General features: G+C 38.0%; 1 protein-coding gene across 2 annotated transcripts in view; it reads left to right on the top strand.

Annotated features, from left to right (window-relative positions):
- TRIM33 (tripartite motif containing 33) overlaps positions 1-20,319 on the top strand; it is a 123,101-nt gene that overhangs the window by 50,971 nt on the left and 51,811 nt on the right. For both annotated transcript variants that reach the window (XM_055312497.1, XM_055312496.1), the window contains exons 2-4: positions 2,549-2,667; positions 3,041-3,185; positions 3,347-3,479. In XM_055312497.1, the coding sequence (XP_055168472.1) occupies positions 2,549-2,667; positions 3,041-3,185; positions 3,347-3,479 (397 nt within the window). The remainder of the gene's footprint in view (positions 1-2,548; positions 2,668-3,040; positions 3,186-3,346; positions 3,480-20,319) is intronic.

Raw genomic sequence — 20,319 nt, 5'->3', positions numbered from 1 at the left:
CTTTTTCAATATCTTACATATGCTTATGTATGTGTGGGCATTTTTCTATCTTTTATAGCCCTTTTTTTCATTTGTGAACTTTGTACTTACTGTTGTTTTTGCATACTGTTTCTTCTTTTCCTAGCCAAGTTTGGAGTCACCCTCAGGCTCAGTGATATATTGGAAGGATTGATTATTCTCATGGTTGCATTTTGTTTCAAAGAGAGAAAAGGTGCATGGTATGAAGTCCAGGAGAAAATAAGCACAAGCTTCAAGATGTCTCCTTTCAGTGTAGTTGCACAAGGAGATGCTTGGTTTTAGAGTAACTATGTCTGACAATATGCAGGAGTATTGCCAATCAGGAAAGCTTACCTGAGCCTCTGTGTCTAGGGTTTTGATTGGTGAATGGTCACCTAGGGGTGCCTCCTTCATAGAACTCACACTACCTACTGAGTCCCCATCCACCTTTAGAGGTCAAACTTAATACAGCATGGCCCAAGGCCTCAGGCATACAACGGTCTTATCAGGCAGAATATTCTGAGAGTTAGAGGTCATGTCACAGGAGCTATTTGAGGGCCAGTGTTGGAGATAGGCCTTCCTTAGGAATGTACAGGATTTGAAGAACCAAGGTCAGCAAAATAAACTTGCCTGCACACTAGTAAACGAATGTTAATTTTTCAAGACCGTGTTTACGTGTGACCTCTTCAGTGAAAGCTTAATTTATTGTGAGATGTTAGTTGCTCCCGTAGTTTTGCTCCTACAATTACTTACACTTACTTCCTTGTTTTATTGTACTCTGTTCCTTTTATTTTTATTTTTTTGTACTCTGTGTTTCTTTGGAAGGTTTCTAACTCAGTGCCAACTCAAATGAAGAAATATTTATATCCCTTTTCCTCCTTTCTCTTTCCAATACTGTTTCTTCTTTTGACTTGAAAAGTTACTTTTAGAGACGCCTGGGGGCTCAGTGGTTGAGCATCTGCCTCTGGCTCAGAGCGTGATCCTGGGGTCCTGGGATCAAATCCTGCACTGGGCTCCCTGTGGGGAGCCTGCTTCTCCCTCTGCCTGTGTCTCTGCATCTCTCTCTCTCTTTCATGAATAAAGTAAAATCTGAAAAAAAAAATTATGTATTTCTGTTGAGCAGGATCTTTATATGCACTTTATATTATAAAAACTACATTTTGTTTTCAGATATATAACTTTTAGTTTATTTTAACAGTATATATGTCTACTGAGAGATTGATGTTCCTACTTATCTATCATCTATTTGAGAGAGTGAGCGCGTGTGCCTCTGAGCAGGGGTCAGGTGGTGGTGGGGCAGAGGGAAAGGAAGGAAGAATATCAAGCACCACCCCCAGCTTGGAGCCAGATCATGACCTGAGTGGAAACCAAGAGTCATATGCTCAGTGGATTGAGCCACCCAGGTGCCCCCTGAAATTCCTGCTTTTAGAGTAACACTGTGTCTAAGTTTCTATTTTCCATTGCAACTACTTCTTCAGGTTCTGTAATTTGTATACTTAACAATTCTTGGGGATTCTGTTTATATTCTAATCTACGTATACATATGCTTTCTATAGTTGTACATGGTATAAACTATATATATTACATTCTAATCTTGAACCCTTTCTTGAAAGTAAGGATTGTGTCATTTTTACTATATCCGTGTTTTATGGCTGACAGTAGTTTGTTGTGTTGAGTGCATTGCTGTTTCTTCGTTTTTAACTTTAACTTCCATAGGTTTATTTCTTCTGATAGATGCTAGAACACTAGGAGGTTTAGCACATGTGATCTTTCATCCCACATGAAAGTGAGTTCAAGTAGTTCTGAACCAATTCAGAATTTTTAAGATGATAGATTTTGTATTTCTGTTGCTGCTGTAACAAAATTGCCATAGACTGGGTGGCTTAAAATAACACACATTCACTATTGCCAGTTTTACTGGGCTATAGTCACAATATCTGCTGGAGTCAAAGTGTAGTCTCATCTGATTCCTTCTAGAGGCTCTGAAAAGGAGAAAACCCATTTCCTTGTCTTTTTAGTTTACAGTGGCCACTTGTATTTCTTGTCTTACTGCTTCATCCCCAAAGTATATGACTCCAGTCTCTGCTTCCATTGTTAGCCATCTTTCCCTTTTCTATAGTCTAATCTTCTTCAGCCTCCCTCTTGAAAGATGACATGTAGGGTCCCCCCAAATAATCCAGGACAGCATGTTCCCATCTCAACAGCCTTAATTTAATCATACCCAAGAGGTTGCCTTTGCTGTATAAAGTGACTCTGACAGGTTCTAGAGATTAAGATCTGGATATCTTTGGAAGCCATTATCTGACTAACACATTGTAATAAAGCACCTTTAGAATTTTTTTTTTTGTATAAATGCTTGTTTTCTCTTTCTAAACAGGGTATCATTCCCCCCCCCCCAATGGAATAACTCAGTGGATTTATTTTACTCAACTCTTAATGTTCATTTCTTTGGTCTTGTCTGTGACATATGAATGAATGCTTTTCATAGGGGCATCATGCACAGTTTCCTTATTTTTTGAGGAATATTTAATGTTGTTGTTTTGTGTTGTAGTTGGTGTAATACGGTGCCCAGTATGCCGCCAAGAATGCAGACAGATAGACCTTGTGGATAATTATTTTGTGAAAGATACATCTGAAGCTCCTAGCAGTTCTGATGAGAAATCAGAACAGGTATGCTTCTTATTAGTTTTTCTTTATATTCTTATCTTGATATTGAAATGTAAATAATATTTGGATAGTTACATAATTTAGAGTAGTTCAGATATAATTCTATTTTTCCAGTTGAAAATAGGATCTTAATTCTTTTTTATACTCTCGTAACTGATTAGATGAAAAGTTATTACTTAAAAATTCAAATCTTATATATGGTTTTTGTGTTACTTGAATTTTTGATATGGAAGGAAAAGGATTTTATTGAAGATAAGTGGATAACAAAATTTTATTCTAGTCATTTAGTATATTTGAGAGCAGGTCAGAAAGTTTTTATTTTGTGGATTTATATTTTGTAAATTTGATGTAGATTAGTATTTGTTTCCTCTTTTAGGTATGTACTAGTTGTGAAGACAATGCAAGTGCAGTTGGCTTTTGTGTAGAATGTGGAGAGTGGCTATGTAAGACATGTATTGAAGCACATCAAAGAGTAAAATTCACTAAAGATCACTTGATCAGGAAGAAAGAAGATGTCTCAGGTAAGATAGAAGCAGTTTTAATGATTAATATACTATTAATCTCCTTTACCTCACAGCATTTCTATTTATTCTTTAAATGCTTTGGACATCAATATTAATAAGAATTTAGAAAGTTAGATAAAAATTTTTAGTTTAAAACTATATGTTTTATTTTACTGCAGAATCTGTTGGAGCATCTGGTCAGCGCCCTGTTTTCTGCCCTGTACACAAACAAGAACAATTGAAACTTTTCTGTGAAACATGTGATAGATTGACATGTAGAGACTGTCAGCTATTGGAACACAAAGAACATAGGTACAGAAGTCATAATCGCTTAACACGAAATATTATTGTTTTATAAAATTATTAAATTAATTCATAATTTTGTTTGCTAGCATTTTCTCATTTTCATATATTTTATTTCTTAAAGCAAGATGTTTTTCATGAACTATTCAATGGTTTCCACATTCAAATCTAATTGTCTTATGAAAATTAGTTAAAAATGTATCATTACATTTGGTTTTGCCAGAAAGGAATTGTATTAATTTATTTGCTGTGCTTCTGGTTCAAATAAGCTTTTTTCAAGTATTCTGTGGTATTTAGGCTCTGGGCTGTAACCTAAAAAGGTAATATTCCTGTGAGTATGGCTGATACACATTTTAACATCAAAGCATAAATATACTGGTTTCATGTTAGATATAAATCTCTTGTTTTTCTGCAAACTGTGTAAATAAGCAAGCAGAATTACTAATTTTGTAAGACCTAGCTTTCTATTCTAACCCTGTTATACACTCAGAATTCAGTAGTTTTCGTTTATTAACTAGTCTGTTACATTAGAACTATTCTGGAAACATACTGACATTTCTAGTCAGGAGTATAATAGTCTTCTAGCAAAATTCCCAGTTTCTATTAAGTTGTACTGTAGTTTAAAAGATGCTCTTGCTTACCCATAGTTCTGCCTTTTCTCAAGTGTTCTTATGACACTTCCGCTGATTTGATGGAAATAGGTTTTATGGATCTCCTGCCCAAAAAAAGGGTAGGTTAAGTAGGATTAATCACATTTAAATGTGTTTAACTATAGAGTGTCTTAGTGCTTTTAATTCCTTAAGTTCATTGGAATTCCTTAGAATCCTCTTAAAGAGGGAATACATTAGCCCTAATAGCTAACAATTATTGTAGTTTGTGCGAGGTACTTTTTTGAATGCTGCATGTTTGTTTAATTCACACCAACTATCCAAGAAGTGTTATTTTAAAAAGGTGAGGGAGCCTACTTGCAGAAAGCTTCAGTAAATCTGTATAGGTTCTCACCATAAGTAGTAGAGCCTGGGTTTGAACACAGGCAGTTGGATCTATTTTAAACCCATATGCTAAAAAAAAAAAAAAAAAAAAACCCATATGCTTATTTTCTTCCATATGGTATATGGATACAGACACAGGATATGGAATCTCTCAAACTTGACCAAATAAAATTAATGGTCTTTGTTATTTTTTTACTGTACTATAGAACATTTGTTTAGAATTGCTACTTTAAACTTTTGTAACTTTAATTTGTCCCCGAATGTTTTTGTTTTTGTTTTCCCGAATGTTTAATCTTACCTGCAAGTTGGCTAATGTTTCGCTTCATATGACTAATCTTATGGATGCCTTCACCTCAGGGCCAGATTTTACCATTGATTGTTTTGTAATAATCTCAAGACAGATTGCTATTCTCACAGCTGTAGGTCAGATCTTTGAGCCCTTGGGTTACTTATGCTTTTTAAATTATTGGTGAGAAGCAAAAAGAGAAGGAAGATGGCATCCTTTTTCCCATGAAAGAATAGCTTCAACTGTTCTTCCCTCAGAGGTTAGCCCTGCCTGATCCTTCTTTTTTCCTCACCATTTCCTTTACCACTTGGTTTTAAGTTTTAATCCTCTCTTGATTAAAGAGATGATTTTATATTTTATATTGTATATTTTTTCCAGGATAGACTCTTGTAGAACTCATGTCATTGCACTTTATTTATTTGAAAGAGAGAGAGCACGTGCGTGCGTGTGCACACACACTCCCCAGTACAAGGGGTGAGGGAGTTGGGCAGAGGAAGGAGGGGGAGATGGAATCTCAGGCAGGCTCTATGCCCAGCCCAGAACAGAGCCCGATGTGGGACTCAATCTCATGACCCTGAGTTGAAATCAAGAGTTGGGCGCTTAACAGACTGAGCCACTCAGGTGCCCCTGTCATTGCACTTTGAAACCCTAGGTTTGGGCAGCCCCGATGGCCCAGTGGTTTAGCGCTGCCTGCAGCCTAGGGCATGATCCTGGAGACCCTGGATCGAGTCCCACATCAGGCTCTCTGCATGGTGCCTGCTTCTCCCTCTGCCTGTGTCTCTGCCTCTCTCTCTCTCTCTCTCTCTCTCTCTCTCTCTCTCTCTCTGAATAAATAAATAATCTTAAAAAAAATAAAATAAAACCCTAGGTTCCTCTTACTACAGCACACTTAGAGTTGGTCTTCTTGCTTTGAGTTTTACCTTGTCAAATTCATTCTGTCCACATTGCTGTCAGGGTTATTTTGCTAAAATGGAGTCCTTCCTCCCCCTTCACTCCCCTTTTAAAACACCTTTCAGTGGCTCCCCTATAGCTGAAGTTTCAGGTGTTCCATATAGCATACATTATTGAGTCATAGTAGAGTCTTCTCTCTTCATCTGTACAAAGTTAGCAAACAACTCACAAGACTACCCTCATTTCTTCCTTCTTTATTTTTTTTTTTTTAAGATTTTATTTATTTATTCATGAAAGACACAGAGAGGCAGAGACACAGGCAGAGGGAAAAGCAGGCTCCGCGCAGGAAGCCCGATGTGGGACTCGATCCCAGGACCCCGGGATCTCGATCTGAGCCAAAGGCAGATGCTCAACCAACTGAGCCACTGACACTTAATCCCAGGACCCCAGGATCATGACCTGAGCCGAAGGCAGATGCTTTACTGACTAAGCACCCAGGTGCCCCGACTACACTCATTTCTGACATCAACTGCAGAGCTCAGTAAAAACCCTATTTGGAAAGCAGCATGTTCAGCTCACTGAGCTCATTGATATGATTTGTTACGTCTTCAGTTGGAGTAATGATCTTCTAAATAGGATGCTGTTCACCTTGGAACTGTTATCCACAAACTAGTTTGCGTTCTCTTCCCTTCTCTTCCCTTCCCATTTTCCTTCCCTGCTCCCTTCCCCCTTCCCTTCCCTTCCTCCTTCCCTTCCTTTCCCTCTTCCCTTCCCTTTTCTCTTCGATGTATTAGTTTATTCAATTTTGAAGTATAGTTGACAACCAAGCAGCTCTCTTTTTTTGTTCTTAGAGAGCTGTTCATAGGGTATATATGATTCTAAGATTCAGCAGCTCCTTAAGTGGTTTTAAAGTCATCATTAGGGGAAAAGAGGCTGTTTGCTCATAAATACAATAAATAACTCTGCATCATGCTGGTCACATGTTCCTGAACAAACCATTTCTATTTTGTGTGGAACTCCTCTGGGCACTGCTTTCCTTACTAGAATGTTCCTCTATTGCTCAATACATTGTGTATGTTTCACATTGTAGAGTTATATTATGTCCTTTAGTCATAGAGTCAGTCTTAATGCCCAAGAGCAAGTTAGTAATTTTCTCTCAAATGGCGTATATTTTAGCATGGTATCCAGAAATTTTCTGGTCCAAAACCCTAATGCTGCTGACTGGTACTCATTGGCTTTTTGCCATAAATTTTATTCTACATAAGTTTGTGTTGCTCAAAGTCCCTAAGTCAGATCTTTGTATTGTAGGAGCCCAAGAGCACTGGGAAACAGACTGCTTTTTGCAGTTAAGATATGGCCTGCCTTTGTTCAGTATCCCATTCAAATACAGCCTTCTTTTGGATAGTTGTATTGATTGATGCTACTAGTATTCCCATATGTGGAATATGTGTCCTTCACAATTCAAATATACCACCAAACGTTGGGCTTTTCTTGTTTAGTTTTAGGATAGATGGCAAAAACAATTTATTTTTCTTTTCTTGTGGAATGTTAAGGGTGGCACCTGCCTAGGTTATTCCTAAGAATTTCACTTGTTTGGGCAGGTCCTTGGACCTGGTGGATTTATCAACATGTTCTTTTGGTCATAGGTGTCCTTGTTGCACTTAAGTCAGTTGTACCTTTATCTTTAGTTTGTGATATTGTCATGGTATCAAGATCTTGTATCCTTTCTAGTCTCATACCAGTAACCTGGTGAATTTAAGTAATCCTTTGGCAATAGAGTGTAAATTGTTGATCCTTCCATGTGAAGGAAAATTGTTGTTGGCTTTTTTGTGGGGGGAAATCAAGGCAGAAAAAAACATTTGCAGGGTCAGTCACTGAGTATCACTCTTATAGCCTGCTATATATATTTTTTTCTACTATTGAAATAAAATCAGGGACTGCTGATATTATGGGGGCACTACTTTATTCAAGCATTATAGTCTACTGTTAGGTTTGATGAGCCATACACTTTTTCATAGGCTACATATACTTTGTTATTGTTCAGAGAATTCATTGGTACCAGTAGTCTGTCTTACAGCTTGTCATTAAAGTGATAATCTCTTTATCCACCAGGTATCATATACTGTCTCAAATTAATTTTTGTGGGCTCAGACAGTTTCAGTGGTTCCTGTCTTAGCATATCTAATCAATACTGGCCCTTTTTTTGGGGGGGGCAGTTAATACTGGCCTTAAGGTGAATTTATATGTCTTCTGTTTTACAATAGCAGTTTGACATAATATCCATCCCAATAATTCAGTTAAGGAAAGGGGAAGTAACCACTTCACAGAAAGTTTGTTCAGGCATTCTAACTTTAATCCAAATTAAAAAAAAATTTTTTTCTTTTATTGGAGTCCAAGTTGCCTTTATTTATTAATTTATTATTTATTTATTTATTTTTTCATTCATTCATTCATTCATGAGAGACAGAGAGAGAGGCAGAGACACAGGCAGAGGGAGAAGCAGGCTCCATACAGGGAGCCTGATGCAGGACTTGATCCCAGGACTCCAGGATCACGCCCTGGGCCAATGGCAGGCACTAAACCGCTGAGCCACCCAGGGTGTAGCTCCCAGTAGGATTTCAACAGATTTTAGAATTATAGTGCATTGGGCTCTCATGTTGAGGAGTTAAAGAAATGTCTTTTATCTACTCCCTGGCTGTTTTACACACATAAGCGCATATTACCTTGTTTCTCCAGTTGGGTGTTGAACCAGAATACCCTGGCCTCTCTTTCAGTATTCAGTGTGATTAATTTATTGGACAGTCACCCTTGGCAATTCCAGGTCAGGTTTTTCAGGTCTTCTTTGTCCTCTGGCTTTTCAAATTTCTCTGAACTGGTATAAATACAGCAGAGTTCTTTAGGGCCCTTTAATTTTGCAGAGCAGCAGTGATTCTTATTGGTCCATCCAACTTCTAATCATACTACATTAAGATACTTGTTTCAACCCCATCAATATCTGCTTTATTCATTCTCATTTTTTTACGTAGCCATCTGAAGATTTCCATCCTGCTGTGTTAAATCCCTTGACTCTCCCCTTTGTTTTCCTATTTTCACTCGAATCTCTATAATTTTCTCAGCATCTGTAAACCACATATTGGGAATCTGAGAAAATAAATCTGATAAGACTTCTCAGATCATTGCTAAATATTGTAGCAGTAAGGTTGCATGGGGTGCCCATGTAGAAGTGTGCTCCTTAATCACAGTACTTACTATAATCTCAGTAAGAGGATGCTCGGCAGGTGAATATCCTGATCTTCATAATGCAAGTCTAGCATGGCTTGCATAAAGAAGCACATTAGCCACTGCTTCTGGGGAATCTCCACATTTATAGGAGAACAGTTCTCTTCCTCTATTTTAGGGTCAGCAAACTTTATGGCATCATTTATCTGGTCCACTGGGTTAGCTGTCCCCTTGGGAATGACCTCCTGTGTGTCTGAAATATGTATATCCATCGGTGGTTGTTCACTAGTTAGTTGTGGGTCCTGCATCAGCTCAGACATTGCTCTTCTATTTTACACCATTCAAAACCAGTGATCTGCCTTTAGGTAATCACTCTCACAATATTTTAGTAAAGGTTTTTCTTTTAGAAGCATCGATCTACAAGTGAAATATTCCTTTTTATTAGTTTCTTGGTTTTGTCTTTTCCTAAACCTGGAGTACATTCTGTGACTAGAGTTCATGAGGATTCTTTTTTCCCACCATACTTTTTCCCTTTGGAGTGGCCCTGAGGCTAGCAGTGGCCATAGTTCATAGCTGAAACCTAAGCTTTGCCCAGTGTTAGTATCTGTCCCAACACTGTTCATTTTAGCTACTTCAGAATCAAGAACCAAAAGATTGGAAAAAAAAAAACCAAAAAAACAAAAAACCAAAGGATTGTATAATTGTTTCTTATTGGCTTGCATTTCCTTATTTATCCAGGGAGTCAACTCCTGGGGAGTTGCATCTACCTTTCTAAATCCCATTGATAACTTACCTCTAGTAACTTCAGCTGCAGTTCGTACCATGAGTGATGAGGTAGTTATCCAGGAATCAGAGGTTCATAAACCCTTGTCCTCTCTTCCTTCCTCTTCCCAAACCTCATGTTTCAGTGAGTCAGGATTATTCTAGTGAATCCCATTTCTGATACCAATTATGAATCTAGAGAACAATGCATAAGTGCCCTCTCACATTTGACACCAAGTGCAGAATTTGAGGAACATCCAGATCATTCCTTTTTTTGAGAGAGAGAGACAGAGGAGGGACAGAGGGAAGGAGAGAGAGAGAGAGAGAGAGAGAGAGAGAGAGAGAGAGAGAGAGAGAAAATATCCCAAGAAGTCTCCATGCTCATTGTGGAGCCTAGTGTAGGGTTCTGTCTCATGACCCTGAGATCACGACCTGAGCTGAAATCAAGAGTCAAATGCTTAGCCGATTGAGCTGCCCAGATGCCCTCCCCCAAACCACCCTTCTGACATTCATTGTAAGTTGAGGATTTCCTGAGGCTACATGAGATTCAGTAATTTGCTGGAATTGTTAATTTGCTAGAACTCACTGAAAACTATCATATTGGAAGGATAGTGAAAGGATACAGATTAAAATCATACAAGGGAAAGATGCATGGTGCAGAGTCTAGGAGTGTTCCAAATGTCGAGGTTCCAGTTATCTTCTCTCAGTGGAATCTTGGACATAATTAACTCCTACCAGCAATGATATATGGCAGTATGCAGAGAATATTGTAAACCAAGGGGGCTCATCTGATGCCCCCCACCCTCCAGTAGCTATGAAAGTTGTATAGCTGAGTTTATTTTCTTTTTCTTTTTTCTTTTCTCTAGCCTGGCCAGAGATTTGAGTCTTCTATTGGGTGTCTAGAATCTTTATTGGAGCTCTGTCATATAGAATATTGCTCACTGGCGATGTGACTGACCTGTCTCTAGCCCTTCCCTGAGGTTGAGCTGATACCGTGTGACCAAAATCTCCCACTATACACCATGTCATTCTCATGTAGCTCAAGGTGCCAGGTAAACACAGGTACTTTGATCAGGCAGTACATTTCAGTACTCTCAGTAGTTAAGACAAAAGCCAGACTTTCCTATTTGCGAAGGTTAGTTATACTTATTACACCGTTTGCCAACTCCTCCTTGTGCTTATAGTAGCAAATCCTGTTGTAAACTCTCTGCTTCTATAAATACAGGCAACATTTTCTGCTTCATCTTCCCCACTCCTTTTCCCTACCTGGACTTTAAGGTCTTTTAGGACTGGTTCTTCAGGGGTCTCAATTTCCTGTATGCTTATTGATCAAGGCAGCTTTCCCTTCTCTCCTTGAGTCAGTTATCTGATTATGATAATTTACATTTTCTTGGAAAATTATTCATTAGAAATTTTAAGAACATATTTGGTGAGAATTAAATGGCATTAAGATTTTACAAAAATCCGTGGTTATATCTCTTGTTTGTAATGTTGTATATAGCTTAGTTTATTTCTGTTTTCCTTATTAGCCTTGGCCATAGATTTGAGTCTTTTATTGGTTGAGTGATTGAAGTCACTTATTCTGTTCTTTAAAAGTGTTCTAATTCTCATAGTTCTATCTTTATTCTTTCCTTAGTTCAATTTTGTACTTTTCTTAGATTCTTATATTGAATCTTAAGTTATCAAAAAGATTTAGTTTCATTCTGTAATTGTTATTGACTTACACAGTTTAAAATTGTAGTTTTGTTTCCTCCACGCTAAATATTATAGTGATAAAGATGAACTCTAATGTGTGTGTGTCTGTATTTTTTTTTTAAAGATTTCTGTATTTTAGAGCAAGCCTGTGGATGAGTGAGGGGAGGGACAGAGAGAGAATCCCAAGCAGACTCCCCACTAAACATGGAACCTTAATATGGGGCTCAGTCTCATGACCCTGAAATCATCACCTGAGCCCAAAATCACAAGTGAAATGCTTAACCGACTGAGCCACCCAGGCACCATATATATATATATATAAAATGTATGTATTTTTTTAAAAAAAGATTTTAAGAGAGGGAGAGAGCATGTGCATAAGTAGAGAAAGAGAATCTTAAGCAGGCTCCATGCTAAGCATGGAGTGGGGCTTGATTTCATGACCTGAGCCAAAATCAAGAGTAGAATGCTTAACATACTGAGCCACTCAGGTGCCTCTGTGCATCTTTTAAATGCAGAAAATGTAGTACCAACTTTAGAAGCTGGCTATAGGGATTGAATGAGAATTTCACCTACAAAGTACTTGCACAATAACTACTCAATATCAGTTTAGCAATTAGCTGTTACTAACATTGTGACCTTATGTTTTTTTCTTCTATCTTTTAAAAAACATTTTACTGAAGTCTTTGGTATTTATTCTTTAATGGCCTTGGAAGTTGTTCTCAAAAAGGAAAACAGCTATAGGATTTTATGAAATTTTGTGCAGTTTTGAACATTACATGGTTTCTAGCTCTACCATGGAGTTATTCCACCTCCCTCTATAATTCTATTCACAATAAATGAATAAAATAGGTATAGACTTTAAAAAAAATCAAAATGATGAGAGGAGAGACATCAATGGATATTGCAGTGAAATTTTTAAAAGCTGGGAAATGGATTGAACATATGGTGGATCTGATAATTGACTTAGTAGAATTGAAAGAACTACAACCCAAGGGCACGCAAAGAACATATATCATGGAAACTATGTGATTTAATTCTCAGAAACCTATTATGAATCAGGATTTGGAGGCCATAGGTATCACAGAAGTTGGGCTTATCCTCTGGGCGATACCAGGTCTAGATGGAGAGTGGAAATGAGGTACATAGCTGAATATCAGGGTGGTTAAGTGTAAGTCTGCAGTAAACTCTGGGACCTTCACTTTACCTTACTTGCTTCCAGATTGCAGTAGTGACTTTTTTTTTTTTTTTAAACTATCCCTTGCTGTCCTCCCGCTGTAATTAGAGAAGCCTTTTCACTCTGGAGAAAGTGATCAGAAGAAGCTTCTAAATGACATTGGGGTTCATTTCTAATTAAGAAGATTGCCTTAAGTGAAGCTCACCAGTTCATAAGTTCTGCTCTCACACATGACTCTAAGCAGATTTTAAGTATACTTAAATGTGAATGGATGAATGGATCATCTGGCATTTGAGAAGAGCCACCCTCATGTGCCATGTGGTATACATTGTGGACTATGTTGAGAATTCTTAACTCTTCCCTCTCTTGTCTGGCTTCAAATATAGAGACTGGAAAAGCTAAATATTTCCTGGCATTAAGATAGCTCTGATCCATAGTTTATGCCCATAAAATACAAGTAGAATTCTCCTTAGTTTGTGATTTTTAAAAGGGACAAATGTTGGTGTCAGCTTTTTTCCAGCTTTTTCCTTCCTTGAATTAGGATGTGATACCTGGAGCATATAATGATACCATTATATGCTCTTAGGGTAAAGCCGGGATCCTCTCAGAGATTGTAGTTTTGATGTTGTTCAACCGTCAGCTACATCTGGTCTAATTATATGAATTTTTTTTTAAAGATTTTATTTATTCGTGAGAGACACAGAGGGAGGCAGAGACATAGGCAGAAGGAGAAGCAGGCTTCCTGTGGGGAGCCCGATGTGTGGGACTCAATCCTGGGACTCCAGGATCACACCCTGGGCCAAAGGCAGATGCTTAACCACTGAGCCACCCAGGGCTCCCTGTATGAATCTTTATTAGTCACAAGTCACTACAGTAGTACATTTTTTTTTTAAGATTTTATTTTTTTATTCATGAGAGACACAGAGAGAAACCGAGAGAGAGAGAGGCAGAGACACAGGCAGAAGGAGAAGCCGGCTCCATGCTGGGAGCGTGATGTGGGACTTGATCCCAGGTCTCCATGATCAGGCCCTGGGCTGAAGGCGGCGCTAAACCGCTGAGCCACCTGGGCTGCTGGGTAGTACATATTTCTGATTGACATAGCCACCCACATGAAAGAGACCAAGACACTGAATAAAAGGGCTGCAAAGGCATAAGATAGGAACAAAAGGAAATGTAAAGTCAAAATGATGACATCCTGAAAGGTCTGGCAAGCTACTGGATTCTATAGGATAGAATCTTTGTAAAAAGAATTCATTTAAAAAAAAAAAAGAGCTCTTAGAAGCATGATAGCTAAAATAAAAAATTAACAGGTTTGGTAGATAAATTCTAGTTAGTATCCTAGAAAATACAGCAAAAAAGAAAAGACAGATAAGAAAATTACAAGATATCCAGCAGCCAGCCAATACAAATTACAGAAAAAGAAATGATCAAATAATACAGGAAACACTCCTAAGAACCTAGAGTTGCCAGTCTGAAATGACCTGTTTAGTACCAAATACATTGATTGTAAAAAGGGACCCACAAAAAAAGTGTATGTCACCATAGAATGACAGCATGCAGTGGATTAAAGTGAAGATCAGCAAAGTTTCCAAAGTAGGCAACATGTAATGAAATGGGAATCTAAATAGGATCTTTAAAAATGGCAATACAAGGAGATAGACGAAAGTGGTGAAACAGTGATTTCAAAAGTTGGGAGCTGAGAGGGAAAGGATTTTCCATAGGTTTCTATAGGTAATTTTTTTTTCAAGATTTTTTTATTTTTAAGTAATCTACACTCAATATAGGGCTCAAACTCACAACCTCAAGGTCAAGAGTGGCATGCTCTACTAAGCCAGCCAGTTGCCCATTCCACAGCTGAATTATTAATGTGAGAATGAGAGGTAGTAGACATTTTTCAGCATACAAGGATTCAGAAACTGCCTCTCATGCACCTCTTTCTGGAGTGCTGTTAGTGTGATCCACAAAAATGTTAGTAAACCAAGAACGTGAATGGTGAATTGTGAATACTGGAATGTCCAGAATGACATCTATATAGTAGTTAGTTTAACTGAAGCATGAAGACTGAGGATATGTCCAGGGAAAAAATGAAAAAGTGGAACTACTTCTAATATATTTGGTATTGTTAGGTCATTTAAAAAATAATATTCACAAATTTTTGACACATCTGGTGAAAAATGAGATTTATTAGGAATTGGTAAATTGAAAGTTAAGCAGAGGGGAACCGAAGGCACTCATTAATTTAAAAAAGTTTAACAAAAAAAGAAATTCTTAAAAAAAAATTATTCTTATTATACTCCTTGGCTTGTCCTTGGGCAGAGTATTTACATGGTCATTTATTCAGCAAATAATTGTATGCCTACTGAGTGCTAGCCGTGGTATATTTCAGTGAAAGAAATTAAACTCATTGCCTGCAAGGACCTAATTTTTCATAAGACTCAGACAAATAAGTAATATATCAAATGTTGATTGTTATATAGAAAAATAAAGCTGAGAAGTCGAGACAGGATATGTGGACATGTGGATGTTTTTATTTTATTTTATTTGTTTAAGTTTTAAAAAGATTTTATTTATTCATGAGAGACACAGTAGGAGGGAGAAGCAGACCCCATACAGGAAGCCGGACGTGGGACTCTCCCAGGTCTCCAGGATCACGTCCTGGGCTGAAGGCGGCGCTAAACCGCTGAGCCACCCAGGCTGCCCTATGTTTTTATTTTAAGTAGGATGATTTCAAAAGGCTTCCATGATGAAGTTGGCTTTGAGTAGAGACTGAAGGAAGAATGGGAGCAGCTCTACTTAAACTTGGCTCAGGGGAGCATGTTTTAGATAGAGAAAGCAACTGGCAAGGGCCAGAGATAGTAGCATCCTTGATTTCTCTGAGGCTCCATAGTCTGAATGGAATGAACAAGAGGAAGATTGGTATCAGGTGAGGTCAGAGGGGCAGAAACGGCCAACTGTTGAGTGCTTTGTGGGCCATTTTAAGAATGCTTGCTGGCTCTTAGTGGGACACTTAAGCTTTGAGCAGTGGAATGATTTAACTTTATTGTTTTGAAACGGTCTTGCCATCTACAGTGAGGAAAGATTAAAGGGGTGCAAAAATAGAATTAGGAAATAAGGCTGTTTTCAGTAATTTAGACAAGACAGTGATAGCTTAGACTAGAGTGCTAACATTGGAGATAGTAAGATGTGGTCATATTCTACACATATTTTGAAGTTGGATTTGATGCCTGAAACTGTGATGTATGGATTTGCATTTGTATGAGTTATATGAGGGGTTATCACCAACACCAAGATTTTTTGTTTGCACGTTACTAAGAGTAAATGGAAGGATAGGATTGAATTTACTGAAATGGAAAAGACTGTGGGAAGACATGGTTTGTTAGGCATTTTTAGGGAATTGGTATTTAAGTTTTGGCCATATTAAATTTGAAACCTTAAGGTAATGTAAACAACTATTTTAATGATAAAATTAGATTAAGCATGATAGAAGTAAGGAAGATGGTAGTATAAATGTTGAATTTTCTTCACTGTCTAAAATTGATAAAACTGGGGTGCCTGGCTGGCTTGGTCAGTAGAGTATGTGATTCTTAATCTCAGGGTTATAAGTTTGAGTCCCACGTTGGGTGTAGCAATTACTTAAAAAATAATTTTTTTTTAAATTTTAAATAAGTAAAGTTGATTAAACTATTTAGGCCTATGATTTTAAAGACATCCCATAGCCCTGCCCCCATCCTCACAGGAGAGGGTCCTCACATTTAGTGAGCCCTCTCAGATTTCTGTTCCATGAATTCTCATCATAGAGCAAGATGGAACATATACATTTGGAGTGAGTTTGCTTCTCCTGAGATGAGGGTCATAAGTAAACCTGCAGATTTTAAGACCACACAGTTCTCTTTTTTCCTTATGTGGGATGAAGATGTGGTTGACTTGATTACAGTTTCTTATAACAGATTATAAGGGATTATAAGAGATTATAACAGATTATAAGAGGAAGCCCCAGGCCCCACCCTTCTTTACCACCATTTGCACTTCTCCATCATTACTTGCTTTAAATTTATGAGGGCTAACATTACCATGTTCTTTATCCCTATTTGTCACCCAAGAAAAGTCCCACATTTCCAGGTTTCCCCTCATCTGCCATAATTTAATTCCCATAGGCTCTGCATGTGATAGTTGTGTCTCTGCCACACTGTTCTCTGGGATTCATGGTTTGTCATCAGCAGGATCTCTTTATCCTCAGTCTCTTTTTAAAATCCTTTTCTGTGCTTTCTCTGCTATAGTGGAAACAAAGCAGTAGGACACTGCTTCCCCTGCAGCCGTCTTCACTGGTGGCTATATTTTCTTTGATATTTCATGTATCACCAGACCTGGAGATGTATAGTCAGTCTCTTTGCTGTTTTTAGACCATTCTTTATCCTTCCTCCCTAAAAGTCTCCAGATTTTAATCTTACATCATCATTTCTATTCCTCATTGGTGCTGTCATAGAAAAATCCATGGGTCATTTGATTTCATCTCTTAAACAGTTCCTAACTCAGAGGCCACCTGTAGATAGTACTGTTGTCTTAATTCCTGGAGTTTTTTAATATACACAGACTTGATCCTCCAGATACTCTAGTCTTTGTGTTTTTGAACTCCTTTCTAAAGTTTATGTCCTTGGGATCCCTGGGTGGCGCAGCGGTTTGGCGCCTGCCTTTGGCCCGGGGCGCGATCCTGGAGACCCGGGATCGAATCCCACGTCGGGCTCCCGGTGCATGGAGCCTGCTTCTCCTTCTGCCTGTGTCTCTGCCTCTCTCTCTCTATGATAAATAAATAATAATAAAAATTAAAAAAAATAAAGTTTATGTCCTTTACATTACCAGTCACATCCATGATTGTAGACATTGGCATTTCCAATAATTATATTTAATTTCAAGTGACCACATCTCTTCTCAGTCTAGCACATTCTACTTAGTATCAGACTTCCACAGTTTTTCACTACTCAGTGACTTTTAATCCATTGATAGTACTATTCTTTCACTTTACATCACTCTTCTGTGTCTTCACTTAACCCTTTTCCAGTTTTATTTCAGGCTAATCATTTTCACTCACTCACATTTAGCTTTGACTCCTGTATCCCACTTGGTCAAACTCTTGGTAAAACCGCAATCTTGATTAAACCCACTTGCCTTCTGTCATGCTTTGGTTATGCAGCGGAACATCATGGGAGAAAAAATGCATGACCCCAACTAATCTTACTCTCATTTCATGACCACTTATCTTAGGTAGATTCTTAATGTTACCTGTCAGTCATACTGTGCATTAACAGTGTTTCTTGTTAGCATTTCATCATCCATCCCCACTTCCAGATACTGGGAATGCTTCCTACTTCATTGAGAAAACTGAAGAAATACAGAGAGAACTTCTGCAGACTTCCCCTGCCACATCTACTGGTCTACCAGTTATTCCCACCAGTATTTTAATATTCTGCTATTTTTTCTTCCGTCTTTAAAAATGAGAAGGTAAAACCTTTTCTTTAACCCATTTTCCCTTTGGGCAGTTGTCCCTGTTCCTCTTTGCAGGAAAATATTTTGAAAGGATTGCTTGTAATCTGCAGTCCCCTAATTTCTCCTGTCCCATTCTTTCTGTCAGTGTTTTATCAACATTGTTCTTTTGAAGGTCATCAGCAGCCATTTCATTACTAAATCTAGAGGTCATTACTTGGTCATCATCTTAATACTTGACAGTTCAGCAACATTCGACATGGTTGATCATTCCCTTAATACATGTTATTTACTTGGCTACCAAGAGATCACATTCTTTTAGTTTTCCTCCTATCACACTAATTACTTCTCAGTTTCATTTGCTCATTTTCCTTCATCTCTTAATGTTGAATGTGCCAGGCATTACTTCATTATCTTCAGCTACAGATTTATGGCTTTAAATACCATCCATATGTTGATGATGTCCAAATTTCTATTTCTAGCTCAGTACTCTCTACTGAACTTTCAGATTTGTCTATTCTATAAACTGTAACATCTCTTCTTGAGTGTCTGCTTTTTCAAATATAATATATCCAAAATAGAACTGATCACTTCAAATCTTTTTCACTGGCAGACTTGCCCTATTTCAATTTTTGGCATTTGCATTTTTTCCATTGCATAAGCCGGAAATCTTGGCACTATCCTTGATTCCACAGTTTTCTCATACCCAAACTCAAACTTACCAGAACATCTTTTTGGCTCCCCCTTCAAAATATATCCCTGAATCTCACAATTCCTTACTACCTCATTGCTATTAGCTCCATTATTACGAGGCTGATCTCAGACACTATCATTTCTAGCCTGGATGACTGCAGTCCTCTCCTTAGTTATCCTTATGCTTGTTAGTGCTCTCCTTCAGTTCATTCTTAAGTACTAGAGCTCCCTGCTCAAAACCTTCAGTGGCTCTCCACTTTAGTCAGAGCTAAAAGTCAGATTCCTTACTGTGGCTTGTATGTTCATACATCTCCTAGTGCTCTCCTCCCTCACTCTTGTCTTTTGTTGTTTCTAAAACATGGCAAACATGCTGCTGTCTGCCTGTTTTCTGTATGTGGGATTCTTCTTGGTCCACTTGTTTGCATAGCTAACTTCCATATATCCATCAAGTCTCTGTTTGTCAGTGAGATCTACTCTGATCACTGTGTTTAAAATTGTAATTTGTCCCTTTACTCCTAATCCTCCTTATCCTGTTTTGGTTTTCTTTTTTTATATTGCACTTACCACTTTCTAAACATGTTCTGTAATTTGCATCTTATTTTTTGTCTTTTTTCTCATTAGAATATAAGCTTCATGAAGATAGGCATGTGTTTTATTCACAGTGTGCCAGGAGCTGGAACAGTATTTGACACACATTTAGACATTTCATCTATTCAACAAATACTTATTTAGATATAGGACTAAAAGAGGTGATAGACCTGCCTGAATATAGGAGTTGTCAGTTATATCTGTGTATTTTCACAGAAATCAATTTTTAATTATATAAATTGTTGAGGGCTGTGTCTTAATTGGAGACCGCCCCCCCCCCCTTTTTTAACATTTAAGTAATTTCTACACCTAGTGTGGGGCATGAACTCAAGACCCTGAGCTCAAGAGTTGTATGCTCTTCCAACTGGGTCAGCCAAGTGCCCTGTGGAGGCCCTAGCCTTTTCAGTTTTATTTTTAAGATTTTAATTATTCATGAGAGACAGAGAGAGGCAGAGACAGTAGCAGGCTCCCTGATGCAGGGAGCCTGATGCGGGACTTGATCCCAGAACTCTGGGATCACTATCTGAGCCAAAGGCAGGTAGACGTTCAACCACTGAGCCACCCAGGCACCCCTCAATTGGAATGTTTAATCCCATTACATTTAATGTAATTATTGATATGGTTAAGTTTAAGTTTATCATTTAGTTTCATTTTTTATTTTCTGTGTTCTTTTTTTCCTGTCGTGTTTCAATGTAGTAAAACTTTTTGGTATTTCATTTTACATCCACTTTTAGCATTTTAAGCTCTAATTCTATTATTTTTTTAAAAACATTTATTCATTTGAGAGAGAGAAAGAGAGCAAGGGAGCATGAACGGTGGGGGGTGGGACAGAGGGAAAGGGAAAAGCAGACTCCCCACTGAGCAGGGAGACAACCAGGGACTCAATCATAGGACCCCAGAGATCATGATCCGAGCCAAAGACTGATGATGCCTAACCATCTGAGCCATCCAGATGCCCCTAGTTCTATTATTTTAATGACTGCTCCAGAGTTCATGATATCCAGCTTTAACTTAAAGCCTCCGTAAAGTATTGTACTATTTCCTGCTTTATGAATGCAGTAACCTTACAAA

Source organism: Nyctereutes procyonoides, unplaced genomic scaffold (genome assembly GCF_905146905.1).
Source record: "Nyctereutes procyonoides isolate TBG_1078 unplaced genomic scaffold, NYPRO_anot_genome, whole genome shotgun sequence".
NCBI lineage: Eukaryota > Metazoa > Chordata > Mammalia > Carnivora > Canidae > Nyctereutes > Nyctereutes procyonoides.
This window is presented reverse-complemented; position numbering and strand designations above follow the sequence as displayed.